This window comes from Myotis brandtii, unplaced genomic scaffold, assembly GCF_000412655.1.
Source record: "Myotis brandtii unplaced genomic scaffold, ASM41265v1 scaffold190, whole genome shotgun sequence".
Classification (NCBI taxonomy): Eukaryota; Metazoa; Chordata; class Mammalia; order Chiroptera; family Vespertilionidae; genus Myotis; species Myotis brandtii.
Window position 1 is genome coordinate 5,756,027 of NW_005357076.1, and position 12,380 is coordinate 5,768,406.

General features: G+C 38.9%; 1 protein-coding gene across 10 annotated transcripts in view; it reads left to right on the top strand.

Annotated features, from left to right (window-relative positions):
- ASCC1 (activating signal cointegrator 1 complex subunit 1) overlaps nucleotides 1-12,380 on the top strand; it is a 123,864-nt gene that overhangs the window by 49,804 nt on the left and 61,680 nt on the right. For all 10 annotated transcript variants that reach the window (XM_014538399.1, XM_014538397.1, XM_014538400.1 and 7 more), the window contains one exon: nucleotides 7,145-7,281. In XM_014538399.1, coding sequence (XP_014393885.1) covers nucleotides 7,145-7,281 — 137 coding nt within the window. The remainder of the gene's footprint in view (nucleotides 1-7,144; nucleotides 7,282-12,380) is intronic.

Here is a 12,380-nt window from a genome sequence, read left to right on the forward strand (position 1 = left end):
CACTATCTTCATATTTTTGGATTCTTTTTTCCTTTTGCTTTTCCGGTTGGGTGTTTTTTGCTTCTTCGTATTTCAAATCTTTGACTTGATTCGTGGGGTCCTCTAGTCTGCTGTTGGATCTTTGTATATTCTTTATTTCAGTCAATGTATGCTTAATTTCTAATTGGTCCTTTTTCATATCCTTGAGGGGTCTCACTATATTTCTCGGAGGTTTCTAGAAGATTATTGAGTAGCCTTATAACCGTGGTTTTGAACTCTATATCCAGTAGTTTGCTTTTCTCCATTTCTTTCATTTGTGACCTGTTTCTTTGTCTCCGCATCTTGGCTGTGTTGATAGAGTGGCTTTGTGTGTTAGGTGTCCTACAGGGCCCAGGGGCTCAGCCTCCCCAATCACCTGAGGTGGACACTCTTGGTGCACCCCTTTGTGTGCTGTGTGCACAGTCTTGTTGTAGTTAAGCCTTGATTGCTGTTGGTATCTCTGGGAGGAATTGACCTCCAGGCCAATTGGCTGTGAGAATCAGCTGTGTCTACAGTGGGAGAACTTCTGTGCTGGAGACACCCTTCTGGGGCAAGACTTGCTTCAGTGGGGCTTTGGCGCTCACTGAGTCTGCCCAGGTTTTTAGGCGGAGAAAGGCCAGGCCATTCATATGCAAAAGCCTCTGCACACAGCTTGGGTGGGGTTGTAAATTGGGTCGGGTGGGGTCTCAGGGAATCACCAGGGTGGAGCAAACCACAATGGCTGCCAGTCTGCTCAGCCTCGGAGAGGTCCTGGGGTCTGTGTCCCGGGGCCCCGTGCAGGAACAATGAATGCTGCAAGCACCTCTGCGAGAAAGCCTCTATCACGTTCCGGCCGATGCCAGACAGTCCAGTTTCTCACCGTATGCGTCTGGGTCCCCAAATTCTCACCCGGAACTGGAGTTCAAAGCAGTCAGGAACTTGTATCTTCCTCCCGATTGAAAAAGACAACAGCATATCCTGCTGCTAGCCCCTTTCACGCGCACTACCTCTGCACTTCCACACCTCTGCACCTCCTATCGTCGGACTCAATGCGCTTTTCTCTTTCCTTCTAGTTGTAGAATTTCCACTCAGCCAGCCTTCCCGTGGTTCTGGATGATATTCGTTTTGTCTTTTAGTTGTAGTTTTAATGTGGTTGTGCACAGCAGCAAATTCAGGTGTTTACCTATGCCGCCATCTTGGTTGTCTCCCGGCTTCACATATATTTTATTTAATCCTCAGAACAACCCTGAGAAGGAAATGTTGTGTGTTTTATAGATGATGAAATTGAATTCCAGAGAGATTAACTCACTTTGGCTCACACTGCTGATAAGTGGCAGACTTAGAATTTGCAAAGTCAATGCTTTTTTCACCAGTCTGCCTTATTTGAATAACTTTCCTATGTGATGAGGTTTATATCACCTGCCCAGCAATGATTTTATGGGATTTGGCCATAAAAAAAGAAAATATAATGAGCATAGGGGAAGTCTTTCATGCTTATTTCCTCTTTTTCTTTGCATCGAATATCAGGAGTTGAATTGCTGGATCCCACACAAATACCTATACTTATTGAGAGGCATTGTGGGAGCATTTAAAAATTTATAGGACCTTCGACCTAGAGGTGAACTAGGCCATCTCCCTTATCTTACGGAGAAAGAAACCAAGGGTCAAGAGAAGTGAAATGGCTTGCCTACTTATAGCTGGTTTGTAACAGACTTGGAATTAGAACTCTAGACTCTATTCCAATTAAAGGCCTTTTACACCTGAATTACAAACTTTTGTTATGCCTCGAGTTCCTAAAAGATGATATATGTAAATATAATTTGAGGATTAAAAAAAATTATTTTTTTGTCTCTGGCTCTCAGCATGTACTGTCAAGGCAGAGTGCTATACATTATTTACATTCTGGGTGGTACACATTTCTTTTTAGTGTTCTTTTATTTTTTATTTTTTTGTTAATCCTCACCCAAGGTTATATTTTTTCCATTGGTTTTTAGACAGAGTGGAAAGGAAGGGGAGAGACAGAAAGAGAGAAACATCGATGTGCGATACATCAATTGGTTGTCTCCTGCAGTCCTCCAGTGGAGGTGGGGATTGAGCCTGCAACCAAGGTATGTGCTCTTGACCAGAATTGAACCTGGGACCTTTCAGTCTTAGGGCCAGTGCTCCAACCACTGAGCAAAAACAGCCAGGGCCTTAGTATCCTTTCTTAACTCGTGTAATGGATCATGATCTTTGGGGTCTGAGTCTGAAGAGAGGCTTCCCTTTTGTTCGCTGACAGCTCTGGCAGATGCACCTGCATTTTATTCCCTTTGTGTGGAAAGGATGGCTGAATTTTAACCCAGGCATTAAAGAAGCAGAAAGAATGTTCCATGGTGGGCTAATCTATACTTCTCTCTTACTGGCCTTTTTCCAAACTTCACATTTTTAGATTTCATTGTACCTTGTTAATTGTTCATGCTGGTAGCATTGCCAGCAGTTCTGCCCCATGGGAGCCTGAGTGCTGGATTAGAAGTGAAATCAATGAAGGGCCAGCGATAATGTGGTGATTGTTAGTGGTAAATCACAAAGCTGCAGTTTTGTGTCCCCCCCCCCCCAAATTTATTTATTATTATTATTATTTTCATGAACTGCAGTTTGAATGAGAGAGTTAAGGTTTTGCACCTGGGACTCCTGAGTTAGGACAGGATTTTGAACTCTGAACTGTGGCATAGGCCTGCACATATGCTTTCTATGGAGGTAGCTTTTGCATGCATTTTTTCCTTGGATGAAACCTTATTTAACAAATAAAGAAACTGAGGCTTACTGATTTGACATAACCATAAAGAAACACTCCCCCCCCTCCTCCCCCAGATAAAACTGCCCCAGGGAATTCCTGTTACTTTACTCTTTGCTTCTCCTTGCCTTGTGGAAGGTAACCACCATTAGAATTTTCAGGCGCCAGCCCTAACCAGTTTGGCTCAGTGGATAGAGCATTGGCCTGTGGACTGAAGGGTCCCAGGTTTGATTGTGGTCAAGGGCATGTACCTTGGTTGCAGGCTCGATCCCCAGTAGGGGGCATGCTGGAGGCAGCTGGTCGATGTTTCTAACTCTCTATTCCTCTTCCTTCCTCTCTGTAAAATCAATAAATAAAAAAAAAAAAAAAAAAAAAAAAAATTTTTTTCAGGCGCCAGCCTGGTTGGCTAACCTAATGGAGTAAAATAGTTCCAGCTCCAAGTAATGGTGAACTTGGAGGAGGGCCCAGTGTAACCAAGTCCCTGGAGTAAAAATTTGATGTTGGTCTTTATTCATTTCAAAGAAGAATGTGGGTGGAAATATGATATATTCCAAGCAGAAAATAAATAAATAAAAATAGTGGCTCTAGGGATTTATGCCATTGCCTTGAAGATTGTTTGGTTCTGCATTAATTTTAGATAATTCAGTAAGAGAAAAGTTTTCCTTAGTAGACGGCATTTTTAGCCAGAAATGTACAACTTGAGTCCACTCATGAGGACACATCAGACAGACCCAAAAAGCACATTCTATTTTTTTAAATTTATTATTATTAAAGAAGTAGTCTATGTTTTAAAAACAAAGTCAATGTCAAGAAAGACAAAAGCTGTGGAAATGTTCCAGATCCAAGGAGACTGCAGAGACTTAACAGCTAAATACAAAGCCTGATCCTAGACTGGATCCTGTATTAGAAGGGAAAAAGTGCTGTGATTGACAAAATTAGGATGTGGATGGCAAATCATAGCTAAAAGTACCAATGTTAAATCTATTGAAGATTAAAATTATATGGCTGTTATGTTTTTAAAAACTATGGTTTTGTAGGAAATATATATTGAAGTATTTAGAGGTAAAGGGCCATAACATACACAATGCAATTTAAAGTAGTCTAGAAAAAAAGGGAAAAAGAGAACGAAAATGATAAAAAAAAATAGTGTAAAATTTTGACAATAGGCAAATATGATTAAAGGATACTATTTGTAGTCTTACATCTTTTTTTGTGAGTTTAAAATTATAAGTATATTATTGCTATTAAAACAAATGACCACAAACTTAGTGGTTTAAAACTACACAGATTTATTATCTTACTACCTAGAAAAAGGAAGCTCTAGAACTTTTCTTTCCTTACCCTTTGGGAGCCTACCACTTCAGTCAACTTGAGTTCACTTGCAACACTGCACAACAAAACAACACAAAAGAGCAGGGAAAGGAATAGATGGGATGTCTAAAAGCCACATAATCTGTAGTCTTTTGGGGAATCCGAGTCTTAAGAATTCAAACAGTCTTTGTATTGGAGATTATATAATTTATATGTAGCCCTTTTCTGTGGACAGAGCTAGAAAATGTATGTATGTATATATACACATATATACACACTTACATGTTTGTGCATACACAGTTGTCCCTCTGTATCCGCAGGACCCCCTGCAGATACCAAAATCCTAGTCCCTTACATAAATTGGCATAGAATTAGCATGTAACCTGTATGCATACAGGCTACAGCAAGGTATGTCTACACATAACTTCATTTGCGTGGAGTCAGCCTAGTCCTTGGCATGGGACAAATTCAAGTTTTGATTTTTGGAACTTTCTGAAAAATTTCCCCCCAAATAATTTTGACCTGCAGTTGATTGAATCTGCAGTTGTGACACCGTGGATACAGAGAACCAACGGTATCTATTTTAAGAAATCAAGAGTTCACAAAGATATCATCAATTGCCCTCCATCCCTACAGGGTTCTTCTTTCTTTCCCTCTGCAGTCCATATTTTTATGTCCCTCTTTACACATTTGCTTAATCCTAGAATACATCTAAAATAGTTCTGATTTGCTTTGCCCATACATCTGTAAGAAATAAACCTACTAAACAGAATTCAGGATTTGTTTACTACCCCCCCCCCAAAAAAAAACAACAACAACAATACAACAACAACCCTCAACTGAGATATTTAGTAAAATTTTGTGTTCAAAAGTTACTCAGATTAGTTTTTCTTTTTTAAACCCCCTCTAGTGTGGGTTTGGTATTCATTTGAAATGCAGGTGGGTTCATTTTTAGTTTACTTTTAACATTTAGTTCCCCCCCTCGCATCCTAGTTTAATTTTATTTTGAATATGTAGAGTATCAACATGCTTCCAAAAGTCAAAACTATAAAAGGGCATATTCTGAAGAAGTGTAGCACATTCCTGAGTCCCTTCCACCCTGCTCTCATCATTTATAGGTAACCAACTTCATTACTTTTTGGTTTATTTGTCCTGGGTTCCTTTTTGTAAAGATAGTAGGTTGTGTATGTTTTCTTATTTCCCTTCTTTTATACAGATGTTAACAAACTATATGCTCTTCTGCACTGTGATTTTTTTTCATTTATTGTGTCCTGGAAAAATCACTTCATACCAGTTTATACATGTGTTTATACATGGTTTTCAACCAATCTTTAATATTTGAGGACATTTATTTTCCAGTAATGCTCCATTCATTAACCTTGTGCACATGTATTTTACATTATTGAAAATATATCTTCAGGATAAATCCCCAGCAGTAGGATTGCTCGGTGTATTAGACAACTTGGGCTGCTATAACAGAATACCATAGAACGAGTGGCTTAAACAACAGATTTATTTTCTCACAGTTCTGGAGGTTAGAAGTCAAGGTCAAGGTACTGTCTGTGTTGGTTTTTGGTGAGACCTTTTTTAAATTATTTTTATTTTTTAAGAGAGAATATATTTTAAAAAACATATTTTTATTGATTTCAGAGAGGAAGAGAGTGGGAGAGAGAAACATCAATGATGAGAATCATTTATTGGCTGCCTCTGCACGTCCCCTACTGGGGATTGAGCCCGCAACTTGGGCATGTGCCCTTGACCGGAATCGAACCCAGGACCTTTCAGGCCACAGGCCGACGCTCTATCCACAGAACCAAACCAGTTAGCACTTTGAAAAAAGTTTTATTTTTTCTTTTCTTTTCTTTTTTTTAATATATTCCATTGATTATTTTTTTTTAGAGAGAGGAAGGGAAAGGGATAGAGAGTTAGAAACATGGATGAGAGAGAAACATCGATCAGCTGCCTCCTGCACACCCCTCACTGGGGATGTGTCCTCAACCAAGGTACATGCCCTTGACCAGAATCGAACCTGGGACCCTTCAATCTGCAGGCCGACGCTCTATCCACTGAGCCAAACTGGTTAGGGCAAAAGTTTTATTTTTCAATTACTGTTTACATTCCATACTATTTTATATTAGTTTCAGGTGTACAGCATAGTGGTTAAACAAGCATATATTAGTAATTTACAAAGTAGATCCCTGATATTTCAAGTACTCACCTGGCACCTTACATAATTATTATACTATTATTTACTATATTCCCTATGCTGTATTTAACACCCCCATGACTCTTCTGTAACTACCAATTTGTACTTCTTAATCCATTCACCTTTTTCACCCATGCCCTAACCCAGGGGTGGGCAAACTTTTTGACTCGAGGGCCACAATGGGTTCTTAAACTGGACCGGAGGGCCGGAACAAAAGCATGGATGGAGTGTTTGTGTGAACTAATATAAATTCAAAGTAAACATCATTACATAAAAGGGTACGGTCTTTTTTTTTTTTTTAGTTTTATTCATTTCAAACAGGCCGGATCCGGCCCGCGGGCCGTAGTTTGCCCACGGCTGCCCTAACCCCACATCCCTCTGGCAACCATCAGTCTGTTCTCTGTATCTATAAGTCTGTTTCTGTTTTGTTTGTTTATTTATGTTGCTCCTTAGATTCCACATGTAAGTGAAATCATATGGTATTTGAAGAGATGACCACTCTTAAACTATTCCATGAATAGCTCTCAGCAGGTTGAGTTATAGGTAACAACTTGCTTCAGGATTGCTTGGATGCTCTTAAAAAGAAAAGGATACACACACATATTTATGTTTAACAGCTTTGTTGGGGTATAGTTTACATACCACAAAAATACACCCATCTTAAGTGTACAATTCAGTCATTGTCCCAGCATCATTTGTTGAAGAGACTCTCCTTTCTCCATTAAATTGTCTTGGCATCTTGGTTAAAATTAGTTAATTATATATAAATATGTGGGTTTATGTCTGGACTCTAAATTTTATTCCTACCACTTGCTTTTGTATGGGCTGAGTTTCTTGTTTTCTCCGTTTTATAACAGGATCATGGAGTTGATAGCACCATTTTCCAGAATCCCAAAAAACTTCACCTAACTATTGGGATGTTGGTACTTTTAAGTGAGCAAGAGATCCAGCAGACATGTGAGATGCTAAAGCAGTGTAAAGAGGACTTCATTGAGTGAGTAATCCACAGGAGTGGGGCAGGGTGGTCACCTGTACTGGGTTTTTTGGGCTATCAAAGACTTGGTTTTGGACTAGAGAGCTGGGTTACATGGGAATGAGGTTTGTTGACTCACCCATTTGTAACACTTCACATTGAACCGTTGTCTGAAAGGTTTAAAATGTACTTAAAGCATATATTTACAAATTTTTATGGAAAACCTTTACCTTAAATTATACTCGTTCAGTAGGCAAATTTTGTTTTTTTTAATAGGACATGCCATTATTTTCTCCAAAAGGAAATTCTCTTCATTACCATCAAAGAGTATAGACTACTATGTTAGTTTTCTGTATTACTATAAGGTTGGTGGTTTAAAACAATATAATGTACTATATAGTTCTGTGGGGAGAAGTCTGATATGGGCTTTACTGGGCTAAAATCAAGGTGTGCAGGTTGTGTTCCTTTCTGGAGGCTCTAGGGAAGAATCTGTTTCCTTGCCCTTCAAGTCCAGCTTCTAGCGGCCACACACATTCCTTGGCTAGTAGTCCCTTCCTCCGTATTCAACACTAGCAGCAGTGACCCTTCTTCTGTTGTCACACCTCTCTCTCTGGCCACAGCAGGGAAAGGCTTCTGCTTGTAAGGACTCTCATGATTTGATTGAGTCCATCCAGATAATCCAGGATAATCTCTCCATCTCAAACTCCAGAACCTAAATCACATCTGTCAAAGTCTCTGCCATATAAGACAGGGAATTTACAGATTCCAGATAGTAGGATGTGGGCATCTTTGGAGAGCCATTATTCTGCTTCTCATGGTAATTCAACATTATAACTCAATGATGACGAACCTATGACACATGTGTCAGAGGTGACACTCGAACTCATTTTTTGGTTGATTTTTCTTTGTTAAATGGCATTTAAATGTATAAAATAAATATCAAAAATATAAATCTTTGTTTTACTATGGTTGCAAATATCAAAAAATTTCTATATGTGACATGGCACCAGAGTTAAGTTAGGGTTTTTCAAAATGCTGACACGCTGAGCTCAAAAGGTTCGCCATCACTGCTATAACTTGATTCTCTAGGAAAGTCTTCATTGTATTTCAGAAATGCAGACTTTAATTTTCTTTTTGTAATACAGGTAATTTTGTGTAAATCAGTGTGAGGATACTAAAAGACCATCCAAGCAAATGTTTTTGGCTCAGAGAAAACATTGCAGAGTTGTTATTCTTTTTACTGTAAAATTTTAATTTACACATACATCAACCCAAGGAACACAACCCTGCCACACCTTGATTTTAGCTCAGTAAACCCATATTAGCTTTATTTCAAAGAAGCATCTCTTCCCACCTCTCACTTTACTCCTTTTACTTAGGATTGATGAAGAACAAGAGAAATTTGAAAACTGACTCACTTGAGCCTGGCCAGAATGGCTCAGTTGGTTGTGCATTGAGGAAGGCAACCGATCCATGTCTCTCTCTCTCTCTCTCTCTCTCTCTCTCTCTCTCTCTCACTCCCCCCACACCCCCCTTGGGTGAGGATTAAAAAAAGAGAAAGGAACAAAACTGGCTCGTTTGAATAGTTTTTAAAAATTTGTGACAATAAAAAAAAAAAATTTGTGACAATATTCAGGTCCCATACTATTGTATCATTGCCTTGTAGAAATGGGTTATCTGGTTCATGGGGTGAAACAAGGTAAAAAAATTAAAAATTTTCCTCTAGTTATGTTGTATATAAAACTGTTTAATACAATGACTTAATTTGTGGGCCTCTTCTCCTTTTCCATTGTTTTGAAGACAAAATACTGTTTTTGAGCAAAATCATAAGCTGATTGGGTTTACAGTCTGTTTATTCTTTCTGAATCTCAAATAGCAAGTAATACTTTTGTCTTGTTTGTTCAGTAAGGAACATAACTGTCTTTTCTCAATCTTACCTGAAACTCAGAATAATTTGGTGTTTGTATTTAGGTATTTATAACTTTCCTTGCAAAAAAAGAAAACTTTATGCTTTACCATACAAAGCAGAGCAATTTTACCTGGTTTAAGAATGAGTTCTGATACCTTAACTTATACCCTGGTTACTTTTTGTTAAACAAAACTGAAAGCAGCTGCATTTTCTTGGCTACCATTGGAAGAATCCTGTAAAAATTTTTTTAAGGTGAATAAAATGTTTGTTTAGAGAAGTATTTTTTTAACCTTATGAAAAATCACTTCACCACGTGTGAGAATGTAGCCATCTGCAATCCAGAGAATTCTCACCAAATCGGCAGAACCTTTATCTTGACTTCCCAGCCTCCATATCTGTGAGAATAAATGTCTGTTGTTTCAGCCACCAAGTGTCTGGTATTTTGATGACAGCCTGAGTAGATTAAGATATTGCAGCAGCTGTGTTTTCCTCACTGAACCAATTTTTTACTTTTTGCCTATTGTTCCTGATTATATGGCACTGAATCTGATTGTCTCAGAATCCTGGAGTTTCCACAAGACACCAAACACTCATTAAATAAACTTTCTTCTTAAATGAAAAAAAAAATGGGGTCACAGGTTTTTAATCACTGGGGTTTTATCCTGAGCTATGTGAGGATTTAGCTGAGTTCCTCTTTTTATGTCTCTTGCTGCCTTTTGTGACTGAAGGCCAAATCTAAGCCCTTTAAGCATGTTGGGGGTGATGTGCATAGGCAATGAAGATCAGCCTTAATAGTTCCTAAGAATTTTTGACATGACAGGATGAAAACAGTAATTGTAGTTTTTCAAATTCAGCCACGCTTTTGAAATAGGACAAAGTTACCCTGCCAAAAATCTGCAATGCAGGCAAAAAATTTTGAACATGCTCTTTTCAAGAAGCTGGAAAGATTTGAAATCAGCAAGTAAAACAAGCCTCTCCGACACTCTTCTCCCCCACGGTTCCCTCTGCCACACACACTTGTTTAGAAAGTATACAATGCAAAATTAATTTATTTCTGAGAGGGAGGACGAGGATCAGAATTGGTGGTTTGGATTGGTTAGAAGTGCTTTGTTCTCATAAAAGGAAGAAATATCTCTTTAAAAAAAAGCTTATATTACAGGTCTAGTAAATAAAATGTATCATCTAACCTTTTTTTCCTTTATTTTTGCTCTTTGATGTTAGCCTTTATACTTCAGTAAACAATGACATTTCTAAGCTGAACTTTTTATGATGTAGAGATCTCAAATTAAAATATAAGAAATAAAAACATTGAAAATGAATACATCAGTGTATAATTTGCTGTAGTTTAGTTTGATGGCTTTTAAAATTAAAGTATTAAATATATATGGTTATATTGGAATTTAATTAAAACTGTGGTACTGTATAGGTATTTTAAAGAAATGGATGGTTGAATATTTGTTTTAAATTTGGTGGTAGTTTGAGTTTAAGGATGCTACCTGATGAGAAACAACTTTGATTTTAATTGTTAGGCTAAAGATTCGTGTAGCTATTTAGAATTATTCACAGTGAATTATTTACAGTGTCCAGGAAACACTGAAGCTCTGAATGTGTCCCTTGTGACTTTTCTTTGTGAGATATAGAGCACAAACAGTGCAATGGCCCTGAGTATATAGTCCAACAAATAGGCAGCATTCTGTAGCTCCAGCGTCACTCTACTTGTTCCTAAGTGTTCCCAGTAGGCCTGAGGTTAAACCAAATAAGTTAAAAAGGGAGAAGAATGAGGAGAGAAGAGGAGGAAAAATACCCATGGGCAAATGTTAGTTCCTAATTATTGCCTCAGATGTCACTGAATTGAAAAATGTGCTCACTGGTATTCCAGGTGGAGTAGTTTGGTCACCAAGACCAAGAGCATTTATCAGGCAAACCATTGGATTTCTCTCCTGTTCTTTAATCTCCCTCTTGATAAATCCTAGGGATAGGTTGAAAGAGTTTCAATTTCTACTCATAAAGCAGGCTGTAGATCCTGTTTCATTTTTTTTGTTTTTGTTCTTGGTATCTCTTCTCATTCCAAGGATTTGAGATCCTTTATAGTGAGAACATATATACAAAAGAAATGTTAAAGTCAGAGAGCTCAGAAACCATAGAGGTGGAATGGGGAGAAAATTCTACCTGAAAACCAAGGTAAGATAACTGTACTTGAGCATTAAAATTTAATGCTGTTTTTGAGCACCAGTATACTTGAACTAAATTCCAGAAAGAAACCCAGCAGTTATTATAGTTCTTTTTTTTTTATAAATCCTCTCACGAGGATATTTTTCCATTGATTTTTATAGAGAGTGGAAGAGAGGAAGAAAGACAGAGAGAAATATTGATGTGAGAGAAACACAGCTATCAGTTGCCTCCTGCACATGCCCTGACCAGGGCCCAGGCCTGGGAGGAGCCTGTAACCAACTGCACATGCCCTTGACTGCAATCTAATCCAGGAACCTTCAGTCTGCAGGCCAATGCTCTATCCACTGAGCCAAACCTGCTAGGGCTATAGTTCTTATCTGATAAAAAGGAGCATAGCAACTTTTTAGGAGAGAATTTTTTTCTGGTTCTAAAGTCAAGAGAAAAACTAGTTGCATAAATCTTAACATAAATAACCCAGAATGATGATAAGCATTATTTTTAACAGTTTTCTAGAAGATAAAAGAACATTGTTCACATTGCTTTTTCTTGTATTGACCTTTAGAAGTTGAGGACATAATCTTCTTATATAAAAGGCTAATATGAAAAGTGTCCCCTTGGGAGTTCGACCGGGAGTTCATTCGCTTGCTATGACATGCGCTGACCACCTGGGGGTGGCGTGGAACGAAGGAAGGCCCCTGCTGGCAGCCTGCAGCCAGGCAAGGAAGGCCCTGGTCGGCGGCCGGCAGCTGGAAGGAAGGCCCCTAATTGCTGGCCAGGCCTAGGGACCCTACCCATGCATTAATTTCATGCATCAGGCCTCTAGTCTATACTAATAATAGAGGAATATGCAAATTGTCCGGACGCTGTCACAGTAACAGTAACGACTGAACAGCAGGCTGCATGGTGCGACCATGCCGGCAGGGGCATTAGTGAGGGACGGCCGAACGACTGAACAAGCAGGCTGTGTGGGGCGACCGGGCCAGCAGAGGGGGCAGTTGGGGACAACCAGGCCGGCGGGGGGGCATTTGGGGGCGACTAG